Genomic DNA, 19,873 nt, shown 5'->3' on the forward strand with positions numbered 1-19,873 from the left:
ACATTTTATAGTAGTACTTAATGATGGAGAGTTACACTGAAGGATCTCAACAGGAGATGAAAATCTAGCTGTCCCAAGGGGCTTTCTCCGGATTAATTCGGAACAGGGATACAGTATTTAAGTAGGAAAAAAAAAAAAAAACACATAAGATCTCACAGGCTTTATTTTAAAATGAATAATAATCGTGAGGGCAGTGCACACCAAAATCTTGTTAAAGACGGGATGTTTTTACATGTAGGAATATCCTGAAAACGTGAAAGAAAGTTGTCTTAATTATCCCAGCTTGTTTAAATGAAACTTTGGTGCTCTGTGCAATGGAAACTCTACAAAATTCTGTTGGCAAATGCCTCCTTAGGAGGCTACGTGCTACACCATCCTTTAAAAGACTGGAGATGAAAGCCCCAATTACGGCTAAATCAGGTGGATTTCACGTGTAGTCCTTCACCTGCAGACGGCTGACACTTTCTGCTCCTCTGTTAATATTCACGTCTTCTGAAATGTCTTTGGTTTGCCTGGTGGCTTGATTTATGAAATACAGCATCGATAACCATAGACTCTTATTTCCATATAGCAAGCTCGTGAAGTTTTTAGAGCAGAAAAAAACAAACAGGAAAACATACATACAGCAGTTTTTAGTAGATAATTGTGGTTTGGGTTTTTTTTATTGTTCTGATTATGTATGATTAGAAAATTCAAACAACTTCCAGAGTTTGTACCCAGAAAGATTATCTGCATCAGGCTGGAATTGGTGTCAAATATAGTGGCATAATTGGAGCTGGAAAAAAAAAAAAAAAAAAAAAAAAAAAGGTGTTTTATGTGAATCTGTGCATGCATCCTGTATTAACCGCAGTGCTTTTTCACCCTGTGAACGACCTACTCGTAATTTACGCATTCCATCTCTCCTCTGAAGGCAGGACAGTAATTAATGACAATGATTTACAAATTGCAACCTTCCCGTTGCACGCCTTTCTGCGGGACTGCTGGTAAAAAAGCGTAAGACTTTTGCCTTGATGAGTGTTGTTCAAGCTACTACGGATTTGTGCAACACACGGGTCCCCTGTCAAACCTGCAGACACATCTGGTGGCTTTCTTCTAAATTTTGAAGCAGAGGAGAGACGATGCCTATTTTACGGTGCATTAACATAACGTAAATACCGAAAGTGGGATTGTCATCTGTCACTGGTGATGTGGAATGTGTTCGCTCCCTCATACCTGTTGAATTGCATGCTCGTTGTGTGATGTTTTAATGCTCGTGGGTGTTCCTTGTCTTGTTCTAAACCTGTGTTCAAGCTGCAGTCAATCCCAGGAAATCACTTATTGAAAATGAGATGGGCTTAGCGCGTGCACTAGCAGCTAACGAGCAATGATTTGTTTTGGGATGCCGAACAAACGAAGGATGCTTTTATTTTCAGAGCTAGCTCGACATGGTGTGAAAGCAGGAAATACGGTTTTGCTGAGCTTCGTAAATTGAGGAAACATGTTCGTGAAGCAGCAGAGCAAAAGGAAAAATTACATGGGTTCATGTGAATTAAGTTTTTTGTTGTTTTGTTTTTTTTTTTTTTGCCCGGGGAAGAAAGGCAAAAAGAAATGCGATGTCAAATTTGCACGGTTTATCCGTTTTGCATATCTTTTATTACTTAATGCTAGGTTTGTGGGAACAGCAAAACATATCTAATAAGATTTTAATCCCCCCCCCCATCCTTTCGGAAGTGTTTTGGCACGTTGTCTGAAGCCTGTAGCGGATAAGCTTTGCAACCATGTTCCTCCCATGCCATCAGAGTCAATGGAATTATGCAATTACTTTAATTTAAGAATGTGCAGTCTTTGCGGGATCAGGGCCTTGGAGGTTAGCTTTGAAAAACACTGCTGATTACCAGGAATGTTTCTGTAGCTGCAGTGCGATGGCGAAGCACTGCTTAAAGCCAATTTGTGTTCGTTATCCGGTTTCAAACTTTTTTTTTTTTTTTTTTTTAACCCCAAATGGGAGCTGGGGGGGCTGGATTCCAGGGACGTATAGACCGTCCCGCGTCATGATGCAGGTTACTGGCCCGACCTCGAGTACAAACAGGAAAGGTGTCCGAATATTGTCCTTGAAAAGAGCGAAAATGAATGAAAACATTCGGGAGTCTGACATGTTTTCGTTGGCTTTAGTCTCTGCAGGGAAGATTGGGAGAAAGAGATGAGTATAAACGCAACTGAGCTCTGCCTTCTGCTGCTGTAAAAGGGCTGACAAGTCAACGAGAGGAGCAATATTTCTTTGACTTCAGGATCTTTTAATGGAAAAGGGTCCAGTTGGCGTGACACCTTCGGTATAAAGTCCCCCCCAGCAGCGTGGAGCAGGCTTTGGTCCACGGTTGTGGGTGAAAACCAAAAGGCTGTAATAAATTGCTGGGGGCAGATGAAATTGAGTGAGATGGAAAAGGTTTCCAAAGGTGACAAAATGTCACTTTTGCAGGAAAATTGGGCTCTTAAGTGCTTAACATCCTGCTGAACCCGAGGCAGAGCTGCTTTGGAAGATAAGACCCGTGGCTCCCCCAGTCACGGGAATTACTGAAAATCTTTATTAGTAAATAACTCAGGAAAAAAAAATCTGCGAGAGAAGCAAAGTAATTTGTGATGGAGTCATTGGACCTTATCTAAAAACCTTTGAAATCTTAATAAGTTTTGGCAAATGGCTTGTTTTTTTCTCACTTTTTCTGCATAGCCTCGTTTGCATCGTAGGTTTCAACTGCTCTGTGCACGCTCTGCATCCACCAAGCCAGAAGGCTGATGAGAACATCATTGGTATCCATTCAGGAATTTCAATCCCATTGCATTATCATCGTGTATAATTATGGGTTGGTTGGGATTGATTTTTTTTGGAGACGTGCTGTTATTCATCCAGCTTCTAACGTCGAAGCTGGAGATTACACGTTTTCATGTCAATTGACAAAATCTTTCTCTACAGATACCTCTAAATCAACATTTCTTTAAAAAAAAAATAATCATCATGACGAGTTTTACTTTGAGTAAAATCATCAAAGCAAAAAAAAAAAAAAAAAGACAGTTAAGCTAATATTTCTTTGAGTTACTACAATTTAACGTTTTACTGCTTTTTGATTGTGATTTTTTTAGTCAGCTGCTGGTGATTTTCTTGAAGTGTTTTTTTTTTTTTTTTTTTTTTTAATTACGGAAAGATCACTTCACACTCAACGTTGAGTGACTTGGCAGAAGGAAATTGTTTATAAATTCCTTGCAAATTATTTGTCTGCGTGCTGCACAGCCTATTGATCAAGAAACCAGTGAGATATAAAATCGATGCTGCGGGTACGTGGTGGGTGAGAAACACAATCTCAAAATACAGTTCGAGTGGCTTTTCATCAAGTGGCTGCATGTCTACTGGAAACTTTTGCACTGGTTTATTAACTCCAATTTAGAACAAGATACTGAGCAGAGTTTTTAGGGAATTAGTGATCAAGGAAAGGAAAGGATTGCTGATACCAAAAGGAGATGAAAAGGTAAAGAAAGTCTCTAGTAAGGGGCCCTTCTGTTCAGCATGCACAAGTATAGTGCACTCCAGTAGCTGGAAATTGAAGCCCAACCAATTCAGACTCGTTCACATTTTCTACATGGCGGATGATTCATTGGAATAGTTTAACAGGGGTTCTGGATTTCCCAAGATTGGACTTTTTAAATGAGATTGGATGTTTTCCGAAAAGATAAGGCCAAGTCCAGCCGCAGCTATTGGACTCGGAGAAGGAAAATGCAGAGGGAATTCCTACGGTTTGTGTCAGACTAGCAGATCAAAGTGGCTTCTTTTGGCATTAAAAATCGGAGTTACAGGCAGCTTGCCACGCGGGATTTTGTTATTTTGTTTGTCTTACGGTTTTTGTTAAAAGGCTTCGTGCTGATTTAGAGTTTTCCTGTTGATCCGAACGCTGTCGTCCCAGGTACTGCCCCCCAGGTGAACGGACCCAAATAGTGCAAAACAGCACAGGCTACCAAAGCACTGCATCCCCCTGCGTAAAAAATAGAAATAATCATAAGAATTAATTTTTTAAAAGGGAAAAAAATGCCAGAGCCATGCTCTTTCTATGTAGTATTTTCTTTATTTCTTCCACCCTGGTAAAAAAAAAAAATTATCACGGGCATGGTCTAGATGCATTCTGCCACATTAGCATGTGAAACTCAAACGCATCCTGATCAGACAAAATTATTGTTAATTGAAGGCTTATGCGCCCGCATTCCCATGAGATGAAATTGGACCAAAATTACTTTCACACGTTGCCATTGGAGCAATATGTTCAGAGACTTGGGGGGGGAGTTGCGTTCATACGTAATGTCTGGCAATTAATCAGGATTGGGGAGGGCATCTTGATAAAATATGTAAATAAGCTATTGTCTGGGGACTAAAATGAGAGATGTCCTATAGCTTGCCGAAAGAATTCAGGAGAACATTAATAAAAATGAACGTGAAACACTACCAAAAATGAACGTCAGCCTGAATGACGTTGAACGGCTTATAGCAGAAATCAGAATTTATGCTCATGTAAGGCAATCTGCTGCTCAGCCCCAAAAACTTGCCCTGAGTTTTACTCCTCTGTAGTATCTGCTTGATCTTCCTAGGGTGCAGAACATCGCCTCTCCAGCAGCTTCGCTAAGACCTTGTCGCTGGCAGCCTGCTCTTTGTTTTGTCCAGCCAGGTGATGCGTTTTTATCTGTGTTGCTTTCCCAGCCAGTGTTGAACTTCGGCGGGTGAAGGCAGCTTGGTAAATTGTGTAATGATTGCCTAAATATAGAGGATTATTCACTTGGAAAATAACAAACACGTGTTGCTGATTCAAAACATCTTCTGATTCGTCAAATTCAAGCGCGGATTCTCACCAAAGCTACGTTTTGGCTAATGCAGAAGTAGTCCCCTTCATCATGAGCTCTTGTTGCAAATCAACAGGCTGTGGCTGTGATTCCAGGACTCATTCTGTTCGGATGAAACTAGTGGAAAGTGCTGGCTACAGCTCGCGTATACCCTGATAATTGTGATTAAGATGTTCCAACCGGAATGCCTCAAGTTAAGCATCAAAATTTATTAATTTTTTTTTCCTCTGAATAGCGTGGATTACTTGCTTCCTCCAGTGAAACTGAGACCCAAATGTTTAATCCACGCACATGGATGCCTAGAGACATTTTTGGGTGTCTACCTGCACTGTGAAGAGCTTTACAGACTTAAATATTTCGAGGAACTTCGTAAACCTGAGTAGCAAATGATTCATGAGCACCCCAGACGAACGATGGAGCAAATAAATGTCAAGAAATCGTAGCTATCTCTTGGAGATGAAGATGAAGGTGGTCGAAGGATTCAAACGATGCTGAAGGTTTGGAAACTGGCATCCAGATCGGTTCAGACCGATTTAAATTACCCAGAACATGCCAGTTTGGCAGAATTAGTAATATTATAAGAACTGTTCCTTGCATTCATTTTGTTTCCAGCTTCTAATGAGAGCATCCACCAGTAAGAACCATCATTTCCTCTTGCCTTTTGGTAACGCCACTCCTAACCACAGCGTATTTGACTGAGAAACGGGGAGGTGGAAAAAAAAAAAAAAGTCAGTTCTTCACTTCTAATCCTCCGAAGGCTTGATTTTTAAGTTGTGTGAGGAGGTTTTGGATCCCCGCGGCACGGCAGGATGGAGGGGCTGAGCGCTGTGAGCTGTGCCGAAGTGTTTTTCTTCCGCCGTGTTTGCCCGCTGGAAGTTGTGAGAAAACGTTGATGAGAGTGCTCCCACTGCCTCAGCCGCAGATCAGGAAAAAAAAAAAGAAAAAAAGAAAAACAGTGGGAGAGGAAAATAAGAACAACCACAACTGGTTTCCAAAGATGACTAATCCTGCAGCCCCACTGTAACCTCCAGGACAGTGATTAGTGTTTGGCTTGTCTTCTAAATGCTGGAAAAGTTTTCTGGGGCATCAGCCTAGCTGAAAACAAGTTCAATACGTCTAAATTAATGCAAGGAGATTATTTTAAGTTTCCATTTAATGTTCCTGCCTCGTGTGCTCCGTTACTCTGAATACTTCTGGGTGCGTAATGCACGGTATCGCGTTGCATCTGTATTCCTTATTAGTTAACAAAACCTTTTTTTATGGAAGAAGAAAATCCAATTTTGTGGGGAGGATAAAGGAAGGTGCATTAAGGGAAAGAGACCCATCAGGGCAGCCTTAGCGTCAGGAATGGTGATAGGATTTTTGGCCATCAGTTGGTGCCATTTCAGCCACTGCAGTCGTGATTGCTCCTTGGTTTTGCAGAGCAGTTTTTAAGAGAATTCAACGTAGATGTGTTATTTTTCTCCGTAGTGCACGAAGATGCACGTCCTTGGAAGGCTTTCAAACTGGTGTTTGCCTAGCAGAAATGAAAAATTGGTCATTTTACCCAAAAAAATCAGACCTTTTAATGTTGTGTTCTCCCAATTAATCACCAAGCCATCCTCTTGCCGCTGTAGGATTTCACCCTGAAATATATTTCCTATACTTTCCAGGATGTTTTGTAGTGTAATTGTGGCTTTGTGGAAGTGTCTACGTGGACTTTATATCCCATTGTCATAGAGTTTGTATTTGGGTCCCATGCTCCTGCTCTGTCATTTGCTTCCTAAGGTGGATTGGGCATTAACATCCTGGGAGGGCTGAGCTTGCTTTTTGTACAGTATAGAAAACAGTTGGTGATGCTAATTCTCTTCTTGATCGTGTTTCCTTTGTCTTTGAAAAAGCACATTTTAGGGAGGACGTGTTTCAGGAGTTGGGGAGGATTTTTCGGCTGACAGAGGCAGAGAGAAATACCCAAGGGGATAAGATGCATGAATCTGAGTGGGAGGTAAAGCGCGAAAGCCCAACCTCTTTTCTCTGCGGGAATGAGGTTAATTTCCAAATAGATTGGAGACAATGTAAATTTAATTACCGAGCGACTTGAGGGACTGGGACTTAAATAAAAAATAAAAAAAAAAAACACCACACCACGTTGGTTCTCAAGATGGAAAAATATTGCACAACTGCAAGTTTGCTGAAATGAATCATTAAATCAAATCCATATCAATTTTCCCACCGATCGTGGGGGTTGCATGTGCTTGTCGAAGGGCAATAAAATAAGTTCTCTTTAGGATGTGAAACGCAGTAACGAACAAGGTTCTTTAGGATGTCGGGGTATGTGGGAAATAACCTTTTTCTATTGAAAAAGTAGGGAACAAGAACTTTGAAGCAGTACCTAAAATAAAATCAGCTTTCTCTTACATAAGGGTTCTTCATGCCCATATTTTTAAATCTTACTCAAAATTATTTAAAATCCTATTTAAAATCTTACTAAATCATATTTCTAAGTCTTGTTGGTAATGTCTGCAGCACCTTTTAAACTCGAGAACAAAACTGAAAGAACAGGCAGATTACAGCGAAATGTGATTAATTTTTAGCTCTGTCAAGGTTGGGTCATGAAGTGCGGGTAAGGTGTGCTTTTTGCTAAAAACAACGACTTTTCGAAAAGGTGGAGGGAAAGTCGAAGGCTGAGCTCCTTCAGTAGAGCTGACAAACCTTATCCTGCTACGTGCTGCAGGGATTTTGATGGCATGGGTTTGTCGTTTCTGCGAGAGGAGTATCAGCGATGGAGGCAAAAGCTGTGCAAATTCAGGACTCCAAACATTTTCCTTCTTTAAAGGGTTCCGGATGGATCTGTTCCGTTCCTGCCATCTTCCTGCTACGACAAGGGGTATGCAGAATTTCAAACCGGCTGCAATATATCTCCCAAAATGTTGTGTAAATGCTACAGGCTGCATTATGTTCTTGATACTTACATGCTGCGCTCAGGGGAGTGCGTAGGAGTTGCGTTTGTAACCACTACAGGTCCTTGCTCTACCATTGCACAGGTTGTTTTTTCTCTTTTATGTTTTTCAAGAGCCATAGAACAAGGCAGGGAAATCGCTCAGCTCCCCAAATTCACCCCAGCTTTCAACTGGCAACGCTAGGAAGGTCAAAAAAACGCACGGAAAATGAAGCAAACGAAAGGCGCCGCAGTTATTTTCCAACAGAGGAACGGGCGTGTGTGCTGCTGAGGGGCTGCATCTGCTAAAAAGTCTTCGAAAGGAAAAGGTTGAATAACAGGAATTAAGATTTTGCACGTTTATATCATAAATTCACACAAAGTCAACGAAGGGGATTGATGTTGGCACTACAGTGAAGGATATAGACCATTTTTATTTGTGATACTTCTTTCTGAAGTACGTTGTTATCCTTTTACAGGAAATGTTTAGTAATAGGGATTGTACTTAATCTTGGTCTCAGTATCGAGAACTATTTAATATTCTACTTTATTTGATGTTATCCCGCATTTTGCCTATTTTTTCAAGTAGTAGCACCTTTATGTGCTTCTGAAAACTTCCTACGCATTTCTCTTTTGAAGCGTGTCTATCTGCGTGTCCGTGCTATTTGCACAAAAGTGGGATTGCCACCAAACATCTCTTGGAAGGTCTCTCTTGGAAGGTCTCTCTTGGAAGGTCTCTCTTGGAAGGTCTCTCTTGGAAGGTCTCTCTTGGAAGGTCTCTCTTGGAAGGTCTCTCTTGGAAGGTCTCTCTTGGAAGAAATGGTGTGTAGCTGTTACAAGTATGTACACACTCATGTTATACAAAGTCAAGTAGTGGGATTTCATGATAAATTACCATGCATTTTTCATGTCAAGTTGTATTCTCTGTTCCTTCCAACGTCTTTCATGTCCAACTTGACTTACGCAGAAAGGAATGCATAACTAAAATTTTTAAATTGCCCAGAAATTCTGTATTTGCTGGTTTCCTTGGGAAACCTACTTTGCAAACCTCAGTCACTCAAATGAAGATTTATTTTTTTCGTGTGGCTGGAGAGAATGATTTTGGATCGAAACCAATCTCCTTCCTCTTGGGAGGCGAAGGGTGGGAATAGTTAAATACAAATTTTGAAAATTTGTAGGTTTTGTACCAAGAAGGAGCATCCTTCTGAACAACTGCCTGGTGAAATCGTAGGGGTACAAACCGTCTCTCTGAATTCAGCTTGTTAGTAGCAGCTCAAACCACCTCTTCTTTATTTTTGTGCACAACTGCAGGTGTATGAAATATGTTTCAGATGTGGTTCAAACTCGACTTTTGAGCCAAAATCGCTGTTGCTCTGTAGGTGGAGATACTCTGCTAAAGTGGGTTGTAACGCGTTGTCAAATCAAGATACTGTGTTTACACATTTCTTACATAAAAAAACAAAAAAAATATATATTTTTTTTATCGCTTCTTCCTTTTTTTGTGGCCTCAGGGCACGCTGAACGCATGCCATCAACCAAGACAACAAATGTTCGTATCCTTAATTACTGATCTTAAATTCCTGTGGTGCTCACGAGCCTATCTCAGTGGTTCGCAAATAACAAAAAGTGGTTCGCTCCATAAAAAGCAAAATACGCCTGGCTTTGAATTTATAAGCCATGCTTCATCACGAACAATTCAGAAGTTACCTGCAGATGCAGGTGCAGAATCTGTCAAATTTTCTTCCCGTGTAGGGTTTTAGAAGCCTAGAAAAAAGGCGTTGCTCCGCAAGAGACGATCCGTGCATTGAAGATGGAGCACTCCTTAACGGTGAGGTGGATGGTCTGGTTTGGGACTTTGTGTCTTAGTGTGAAGAGGACTGCTAGCAATGCACGTATGCTGATCTTTGGGAGTCTTTTAATTCCTAATGTGGATCCAGGTTCATTTCCATGAGTACACAGCAATTTCCTTTGGAAATGCAGCAGTGACCCCAGTGCATATGTGTGCACACGGTGCATTTAAACAAACCAGCATCAAGTAAAAGTTGCTCAAAGGATAAAGATTTGTCCTTAGCTTGCATGGCAGCGATGTTTCTTTCATTTTCTTCTTGTCGTTTCATTGTTCGGAGTCTGTGTTTTTTTTGGGGGGAGGAGTTTTGCTCAGCCTGCTTTCTCCAGCAATTTCCTCTGATTCTCACCCACAGAGCTTTGTCCTAATTCAAGACAAATGTCTTCTCTCGGCAGAAGTGAATTAAGAGCGAGCGGATGAAATGGAAGAACTGTAAACTCGGTTGTCCATTCGGTTTTCATATAAAATATTAACAGGACAAGCACGGGGAACGCTGAAAGGAAAATACATTCATGCCTTGAGACTCCTATGGCAGATTTCAGGGCCGTTGTGCTAGGAATGAACCTTATAATCAGTTCGACCCTTCCTGACTTTTACAAACACTCGCTGCAAATGAAACTCCGGGCTTACTTTTGTAAATATTTACTTCGGTCTCACCAGCTCAGATTCCTTGCTTCCATGTTTCTTCTGGTCTCATTGTCTTTCTGGTTCCCTTTTAACAGGAAATCCTGTTTGCTAGTGCGAAACCTCCATTACGGGTTCAAAGCTGCTTCTGAATTTGCTCATATACTTTCGTCCCAAGCGTGTGTGGCTTTTCTGCTTTTAGGAATAGGAAAATTTCTTCTTCCTTCCTCTGGGAGGCAGAATTCATCATGTCTTCATAGCACATCAGTTGGAGATCTCTGCTCGCTTGTAAGCAGTGGCAGATCCAAGTATACTCTTTAAAATTCACGAGAAGCTTTTGCCGTGAACTAAAGATACCTTAAAGCGCTTCATCTATTACGATCAGGTTTAGGACTGTAGAATTAAAAGAGTGGTCTGCAGTGCTTGCTGTTGAACAGGGAGACAGGAATGAAAAAAAATGGAAATCATTTGGTTACCCATACTGCATTAAAATCAGTTGCGGTGCTTTGGGATTTGCCCAGCAATAGCAGGCGGCTGAGGCACACAGGGTATTTCCAAAGAGACACAGGTTTGTCTTTTTGAGGAGGCCCTAGAGAAGTCAGAAAAAGCCTGACCACTGAGCTGAGGGTCCGTACGTGGCAATACCAGTCCAACGTGGATGTGCCTTTTGCTCCCAAAAAGCGCTTTTCATTTCTTGGGCCTTTAAACACTCGGTGGTGAATAAGTCCATCAGCGGTGACTGTACGAGTCATCTTCCTTGCGGAGAAGACCTTTGCGGAGGTTGCACGCCCTGAGTTTGTTGCCCGTGCATCATCTCCACGAGTCAGATGGACCCTAGTGGTAAGCGTAGCAGAGAGTTTTTCGGCAGAAATTTCATGTCACGCTTCAGTTTTACAAGGTTAGAGAAAGATACGAAGTATGTTACTACGTTCTGCCTAGTGATTTGTTGTCTTCATCGCTCAGCTTCTGTTACCCGGGAGCCTACATCTGCCAGGCATTAGAGTGAACAAGAGCAGTGCCTGCTTCCAGTGCTTCCCCCTGCTCTGAGCCCATCTCCTCTGCGGCACCGATCGGCACCTCCACCCAGTATGCTGCCCTGCAAGGCATTTTGAGTTCTCCATGGCTATTTTCACACATTTCCATTTGTCTGACATGACAGCTTGGGTAATTCAAATGCAAAATGCCTCAAGGTCTCTTCAATAGGCATGGGCATTTGGGGACTTAGTGATTTTTCTCCATTCGTTCATGTTAAATGGATTTCTCCCAGGGCGTAGTTCCTAAAGTGCTTACAGATCACTTCTCTAACGCCCATAGAAAGTCTGCCGAAGTGCCAGTACTGCATCTGCCCAGGCACAGTTCTTCCATGCTGGCCTAGCGATGCATTTATTGCGATTCAGGTGAAGCAGTATGCTGCATTTGTTCTGACATGACCTTCCACGTGTTACCAACTTCCTAAGGAGACCATTAGTGCATCACTATTAAAGCAGACGAATGATTTGGGTCTTCTGCTTGGAAATGTCTGCTCAGACATTGTGTCCAGTACATGAGAGCAGTTCTACACTATTCTCACTATTCTTTTTTTTTTTTTTTATTTTTGCTCTAATGCATTAAGCAGTAAGTTGAAATGAAGAAGAGTTCCCAAAATATAAGAGGAACATGGTTTTAACATCTAGAAGTCCGGTCTCAAACCTAAGGCATTTTTAGCGCTTGCTGTTTAGAGGGGTGGTCTTCTAAGAGATTGTGGTGTTCATGCAGGCATTGTAAAATCCTATTGTTTAAGGAGTATTTACATAACATGAGGTTTCATTGTTTATGACTTATATTTAATTCTTTAAAATTGAGAACAATAATACTTTGGCACGTATATGAGAGTGGAGAGAAGGAACAGCTCAGAGTTTTTGCCGAAATGTCTGAGAACATTCATTGTCAAATTTTTTGATCCATGGAACTGTTTTTCCATCACCAGATAGTATTTTGTGTGCTTTCAGTTTATTTACAGTCTACTTCTGAACTAGGAGAGTGAGAAGGTACAGAATGTCTGGAATTCCAAGCTTCAAATAAAGATTTTGAGCAGTGCTTTAGTTCTCAAGTAATTCTGTACTTGGAACATACAGAATAATTTTATACATTCAGGTAATGGAAAATTTTTCTCTCTGAGAAGCTTAATAGTGATTTGAACTGGGAGAGCTTCGATCCCTCTTCTTTTTCTTGCCATTTACCTTTATCTGACCTTCCTCTGCTCATCACTCAGTTGTCAGTCGCTCTGACAGTACCCCTTCCTTTCAGGTTTCCTTTTCTTTCTTTGCACTATCATATCAGTCTGAGCTTAACTCAACACTTAGAGAGTATTGAGGTTCTTGTCTTTCCTCCCAAATCTTTCTCTCCCACTTTTTCCTACCATTGCTGCTAATGGCAGCTTCACATTCAAGTTTGAGTATTTTATTTCTGCCTATGCTGTATGTATCCATGCAACCCCCAAATTCCCTGGTGCTTTTTCCTTGTTCCCCACCTCCACTGTCCTCATTACAGACTCCTTTTGATTTTTCAGCTTAAAAGATTGTCTTTTCCCTCAAGTTGCATCTTTTTTTCCCTTCAGTATTTTTTTCAGATTATTTCTTTCCAGAATATCTAAAATGCTTCAGTGAAACACACCTTTCTGACAGTGTGTCTTCCAAACCTTTCCTAGTTTTGGTGAACATAGAGGTCTGACATTTCTGAGCAATGGGAGCTCTGGAGTGTTGTTACCCCAGGCCATCAAGTGGATAATCTCTGACATAAATTTTCCTGTTTGTATGCCAAACAAACATCACTGCCTGTCTGTCTGAATGCATAGCTAAACATCTTCAAAATTTGCTGTAGGTTTATGAAATTGAATGTTTTCTTCAATCATTGCTGTCTTAATTACAAAAGAGGGCACAAGCGACAGATGTGTTACTCTTGCCTGTAACAGTACCGATATGTCAGCATGCTAATACAAGCATTTATTTTTGGAGATAAATTGTTCAGTTTTACCCATATTCCTGGTAGTGATTTCTTTTTAAGGCTACAAAACCCACACATGCAGTGAAGTGAGATGTCTCATAAGAACATTTGTTGTCTGATCTTTCATCAGAATTAGTAATATGAAAAAATACACGAATGTGTGGAAGTTGTGCTCTAGTATTCCTTCCATCTCTTCTGCTGCAGTATGTGTAGAGCATTACCCAAATTCACGTAGTCTTAAGGTCCAGAAGAGGCTACTTCGATTGTGTCGTCTGACCTCCAGCATAGCACATCGCAGTGAACTCCTCCTCCTGGGCTGCAATTTCTTTGCCTCGGCAGAGTTTCCTGAACCAAAGTAGAGGAAGGCTGCTAGAGCATGAAGACAGAGATGCAGCACCAATGACCTTAGCATCTGGGGTGCAGCCTCCTCCTGCTCACCACGTGTAGCAGCAGAGATGCACCAGCTTCCCTCGTGGGAGCCTGGGTAGTAAAAAGGAGGAACGTATTGTGCCTTGAGGCTGGTTTCAGCCATCTCAGTAAGAGAGCTGTGCCAGTGCAACCAGTTTCTGTTTCACTAATTCTTTGTTCTTCTTCTCTCCTGATAGCATGAAGGATTCTCTGTTAACTTTTTTTCTCCACGTGCATATTTTTGTGTTTTGGTCAAATCATCTTTTTTCAAGGGTATTAAGTAATTTATTTGCTTGAGTGTTTCACCGAGAGGTATATTTTCTGGATTAATAAATTAATGTGTACTACTACCAGGAAAACTTAAGACTGAAATTTGAACGTTTTTCAGACAGTTCTGACCTTCTGTTCATTTAATGCATTTCATGTTGCTTTTTGCCATTGTAGTTTCTTAATAAAAAAATCCTGGGTGGAACGAAGATGTGTAAATGACATCTAGAACCCTGTTACAACAGGAGTACTGTACTGTCTTGTTCAATTTTATTTCTAGTCTCATTGTAAAGAATTGAGTGAGCTTGGCAAGGTCTGTTCTGAATGAATCTCATAATAGCTATTCCATCATTATGCTCTGGATTAACTGGCATGTAATTATCTTTGGTCATCCTATTTACTTTCTTAAAATAAGGTACATCAGTACCTTTCCTTCTTACTGTATGATGCTTTGAGAAAGCTCCAAGACTGATTGACAGTCAACAAGAATGACCTTGTAGAGAAGCTTTCTGGAATATTTTATTTCTGTACATAGGAGTTATCAGGTCTGTCTACTTAACTGTCTGCCTTTATTAGCTGTTCTGTAATAATACTGTTTTGCTGAAAAACATTTGCTTACCATTTTGAGTATGACCATTTTCCTTTACATAATGTAAATAGTTATGGGACGCATTTCCCCCTTTTTTTTTTTCATTATTCTTCTGAGGTCCATTGTTTGCATCTGCTAATGCAGCAATATTTGACTATTTAATGTGTATAAGGGACACAAAAAAATCATTTTTAAATCTAGTCACAGTCTTTTTTTTTTTTTTCTCATGCTGTATTTTTTTGGCAATTACTGTCTTTGGATTTACTTTCATCTTCTGATTTTAATTCCCTTATCTTTTTTTTTTTAACTGTTTAAAAACGTTTTTTATGCATTAATTTTTTGTACATGAGAAGTATACTTTGTGAGCCGTTTCAATCCGCTGTAAAGTGTACTTCCTGCAGAAATTGCAGATGCTTAGGATTTTTTCTTGATTGTTGGCTTGTGACTTTTGGTGGACCAAGAGGAAAGTTGTTAAATGAGTTCCCATTATTGGCATTTTTTTGGATCCATGCGCTGTTTGGAATTGGCTTTTTTGAAAGTGTTAAGTTCATATATTACTGGTTTGAATTTTACTGTGTGTGCAAATAGCACATAATGAAATGACTTGCGTTTAAGCAACCGCTGCCATTTAGTCTGTAATCATTTCTTTATTGGTTGAGGTTCAGCCTTGTGTTAAATTAAAAAGGAATGTTTCATCTTTATAGAAGTAGTTAAGGAACCAGTACTTTCATAATTCCTAAAAATCAGAAGTACAAGACCTTGAGACTGCCATTCAGACCTGAGTCATCCTCACTGGTTCAGCTCATCCATGGTATGATTTGAAGATCTGGAATAGATGCCAGCTGCTATTTCATCTAGCTATTATTCCAACCTTTTATTTTGTTTGCTAAACAGTGGTCCATAAGCACTTCTATGAGTGAGAGTTGGGTTGGAGCACTAACTCATTTTCATTGTTCTGAACATAATATGCCATGGGTATAAGTTGTCTAGAATGAGTGAGATCAAAGAGCTGTCCAGGTCCATAGCTGCTCTGAAGGTTATGAAAAGACAAACAGAAGTATTCTGTATAAAATTCCATGTCCCTGTCAATCTGTGGAGGCTGCCCTCCACGACCACGTGGCTCAAAAGATCAAATTGAAAAATATGCATACCCAGTTTTAGTGGTGCAAAAATAGAAGTATGACTAAGACACGTGAGGGGAATTTGGGAGACAGTCTTAATTTCCACCTGTGCATGAATTGTCACTAGTCTCACGTACCCTACAGTGGGGTGGGAACAACTTTGACATTATGTAAAACATCATTTCTATTTTTAATACCATTATTCATGCCTTAAAAACTGGAAATAGACCCTAAAACCTTACAGACGCTGAAGATGTGACTACCTCAAAACCAATGACCTCCTTTAGAAGGCAACGTTTGTCTTATGATAAAAAAAAAAAACCTCAATGAGCTAAATTTCATGAAATGATTTGGGGATTGCAACTAAATCTATTCTGATACTTCAGAAATTAAGTTCATATTTGTCAAGGTTGTTTTCGGAGCCACAGATAGAGGAATTGTAAGTGAAGTACTTGGTGGCGAAGTTTACACCCATCTTGGCAGCGCTGCTTCCTTTGGAGCTCTGTGTTCAGTGAATAATTGCAGTATTTGGCCTTTTTTCTGTCTAGCTGTACTGTTTCTTTGGAGCTCTTTGAAAGTTTGCAGTTCACTCTTCCTCTCATGTTCTCTGGGCGTAGTTCTGTGCTATGTTTTCATTCTCAGTATGGAAAGTTCCTGCCTACGTGTCCCTGCCCTCAGACTGCTGTGTCAGTTTGACTCCTCTAAGGGACTGTGCTCTGGAAAGGACAACCAATCTGTGAAGAAAACTGATTTATTTTTTTTTTTAACCTGAATATTGGTGTTCTGGGCAACAGTCCCACAAAGAAGTGTTTCAGCACAGGTGCAAAGGTGATGAGCTGTGGTAGGAAAGCAAAACTTTGCAAGGGGAAGCCCCATTGCCAAAGACAACGTATAATAGAGCTTACCCCCCCAGTGCTGATTCAGAAATAGAAATCAGCTACTGAGTGCCTGCTTATGCAGTAAACAAGCAGTCTGCTTTAATTATGTTACACTTAGTAAAAAAAAAAAAAAAAAAAAAAAAAAAGGCAAAAGTAGGGTATAAAGAAATATTCTTCTACCCTTTTTCTTTCTCCCTTTTACCCCATTTACCCCATTTCTCTTCATTCTGCCGGAGAAAATAAAATAAATTTGCTCTTTGGTGTTCCAGTTCCATGCAGAATACTAATGTATGTGCATTCTCCTACTCAGATGTGTTGAATAAACACACTTTTCAAAATCTGATCCCAATTCTTTGTTTTATTCACATTTCATTTAGAGCCAAAAAGATTTATTTATTTATTTATTTATGGGAAAAAAAAAAGCTACCTGTTGGAAATCCTGTGTCATCCAAATTCTGTCTTCCTCTTTGTGGAATTGACAGTGTCTTCTGAAGCAGACACACGATTTAACCTGTTCTTGCTGCACCCCCTGTAAGCATCACCAGGTTGGTTTTAAGCGATTATTCTGTCTCCACAGCACTAGATGGTGCTGATGGCAGTATCTCTGAAATCTGAGCCTTCAAAAATACCAGTGATTCTAAAAGTAGCACTGCTGTTTCAGGCAAAGGACCAGCCTGCAAATCCAAATTTTAATTTGAACAAAAATTTCAGTCTGTGAATACAGTAGCTGAAAGGAAAATCCTGGAAATCCTATTAATATATCTTATTTCTGTGTTGCTTGTTCCCTGTTTAACAGGTGATTGATGCTTTTGACTAATGACTGCAAATTAGTGGAAGGTTAACATTTGTCCCAGGAATTAGATAGCTTGCCAAGGTTTTGTTGGACAGCATGAAGGAAAAAACAGAATTCCACTTTTCATGACATCAAATCTATTGTGTTATCTTATCATAAAAACTCTAAATGTTTCTCAACTCTTACTACCAGTACAGAGAAGGGTTGCTTTCTAATCTCATCTGGCATTCTTGCCACATCAGTCCAGCTGAGATTATCTCCATCCCAGCAAGAGAGACAGGCATGAGCATTGCTGGCCTCACTTTTGGCTGTGTGGTCTCGAGGCTGTTTCTCCCACTGTCAGACTCTGGCTGAACTTTGAGGATGGTACAGCATAGCCAAGGGCTCTTATGGGGGTTAATTAGTTGTCTTAAATGCAGCGAAGGTTGTCCTCAAACGTAAACTGTTAATCTGTTCTAAGAAATATCTGACTGAAGAGGTGTAGGAAAATAGTGGGATTTACCGAGTTTGTTCTCAAGATGTAAGCTTTGGGCTTGAGAAGCATAACTAATTCCTTGCAACTGTGAGAAGTGTTGAAAAAACATTTTCCTGAAACTCTTGGCTTGCAATGAGGGGACAAGCACTGATAGTCTGAGAATTTGCTCTTAAGGCTGCAAAGGATTTGATATCAATGTTATTTTTTCGGTTGAAAATAAAGAGTACTTCTTCGAATTCTGACTATCATTTCTTGATGCAGAAAAGCTTTCTAAGCACATCACTCAGTGCTGAAGTTGTCCTCTAGTTCCAAGAAATACACACTATCTAGAATGTAACACTGAACTAGTGTTTTGCCACTTTTTTGTTTATTAAATTGATTTTAATATTGCCTAACTGAATCTGGTGAACAGGGAGTCTGCTACTGCTCTGAAAACATTTTGGAGAAAAACAGATAACAAATTGACTGTAGTTTTGTGGGGTATTTGCCTGCTATGTGTTTTGCTGCTTTTATTGTACCCTCTGTTGATAGTTGATGTTGTTGAACCCACTTGTAGTCAGCTCCTTTCCTAATTCACAAGGTATTTTCATCTGTTCAGGTTTCTGTCTCTATGAGTTATCTGTAAATTGACAACAATGTTGTAGGAATCCAGCAGTTTTACAGAAGTATCTGACTCCTTGAAGCTGCTAAGCACTAGCCATCATCCTTTGTCCACTGCTTCTGCTTCTTTCAAGTCTCTTGCACCTTTGCAATTGAGTTATATTCTCCATATATGTGAAATGATACCGTCTGCTATGAGCATTCATGTGCACAGAGGTGTTTCCTTAATTCCACACATGCTGTTTTTTGTCATCCAACAAAACAATCCATCAAAATCCATCAATCCATCGTTACTTCAGTCAGTGGTGTGAATTCTATAGCTTTTATTTTTATGTAGCCTTATTGTTTTATAAATGCACCTGCCATCTTTCCCAAACTCAATTTAAATCATAGGATTGCAGCAGGAGAGCTCTGCCCTGTTTTGTATTTGTGAAGCACTACAGCACATATTTGGTCTTGAATATTCAGTTCTATCTTATGATGTCTTATACTTAAAGTACATGCAGAGCTGCAAAAGATTTTAAATGATTTAGGATTGCTTGTTTCAACAAATGAATAGAATTTAGAAAAAAAATGCAATTTTTTTTCAAAATGCACGAAAAAAATCTTTGTATGCATATGGACCTCTGATTTTACAGATTATTTATAAAGCTAATGTAATGCTCTATTCCTTGACTTGAACTAAAACCAAGTTGAGAAGAACATGTACTAGTGACATCTCAGCTTCCAAATAGCCAGGGCTTCTGTCATGTACTTGGATTCTTCCTATGCTAAGCAATTAGGCTATTGAAATGAAAAATACTCAAGATTATTAAGGAAAATAAATATATTGCATGAGATGCTATGCTTGGAAATTGTTTTTTAATGAATACATACCAGTTATGAACTAAAATTGTATGTATACCATTCATTCTGTTGAAGTTTGACTTTTAAGTACTTAACCATGAACACAGGATCTTCACATCATTTATTTTTTCAAATTTCTCAAATTCAAATTCTGTTGTTGCTTATTCCAGATGTTTTTTATTTATGTGTGTATATATATACAATGATTGTACATTGCAGTTTAAAAATCTGCACGTTCAGATCTGTGTATACAGTAATGCATCTCTTCTGACTAGGTCATCTAATTATCTCAGACCACTACTGTGAATTTGTTTTAATTATTTTTTTTTCATTTTTTTTTCTCTCCAGTTTATTTTCTTTGTTGTCTAAAAAACACAACAAGGTGTTGGAGCAAGCCACGCAGTCCTTAAGAGGTTCCCTTGATTCAAATGACTCTCCGCTTCCTGATTATGTGAGTACTGAACTTAGTGTTTTGGAAGGTGTTTCAAAATAGAAGTGGTGCATCCCTAAATCTGCAAAGATTTATCAAAATGTGTGACAACTAAGTAACCACCAACACCAAAATACAGGAACCTGCATGAATGATGTCATGTCTGAAACTTCTTTAAAAAAAAAAACTTGCACTTACAAATGGCAAAACAAAACCGCAACTATTCATAGCTCAGAGACTTAC

At 39.7% G+C, this 19,873-nt stretch overlaps 1 protein-coding gene across 1 annotated transcript in view; it reads left to right on the forward strand.

The window, feature by feature from the left end:
• Positions 1 to 19,873, forward strand: part of DYM (dymeclin) — a 156,848-nt gene that overhangs the window by 72,423 nt on the left and 64,552 nt on the right. The window contains 1 exon segment of the mRNA XM_032205390.1: positions 19,549 to 19,651. Within this exon segment, the coding sequence (XP_032061281.1) occupies positions 19,549 to 19,651 (103 nt within the window).

This window comes from Aythya fuligula, chromosome Z (assembly GCF_009819795.1).
Source record: "Aythya fuligula isolate bAytFul2 chromosome Z, bAytFul2.pri, whole genome shotgun sequence".
Lineage (NCBI taxonomy): Eukaryota > Metazoa > Chordata > Aves > Anseriformes > Anatidae > Aythya > Aythya fuligula.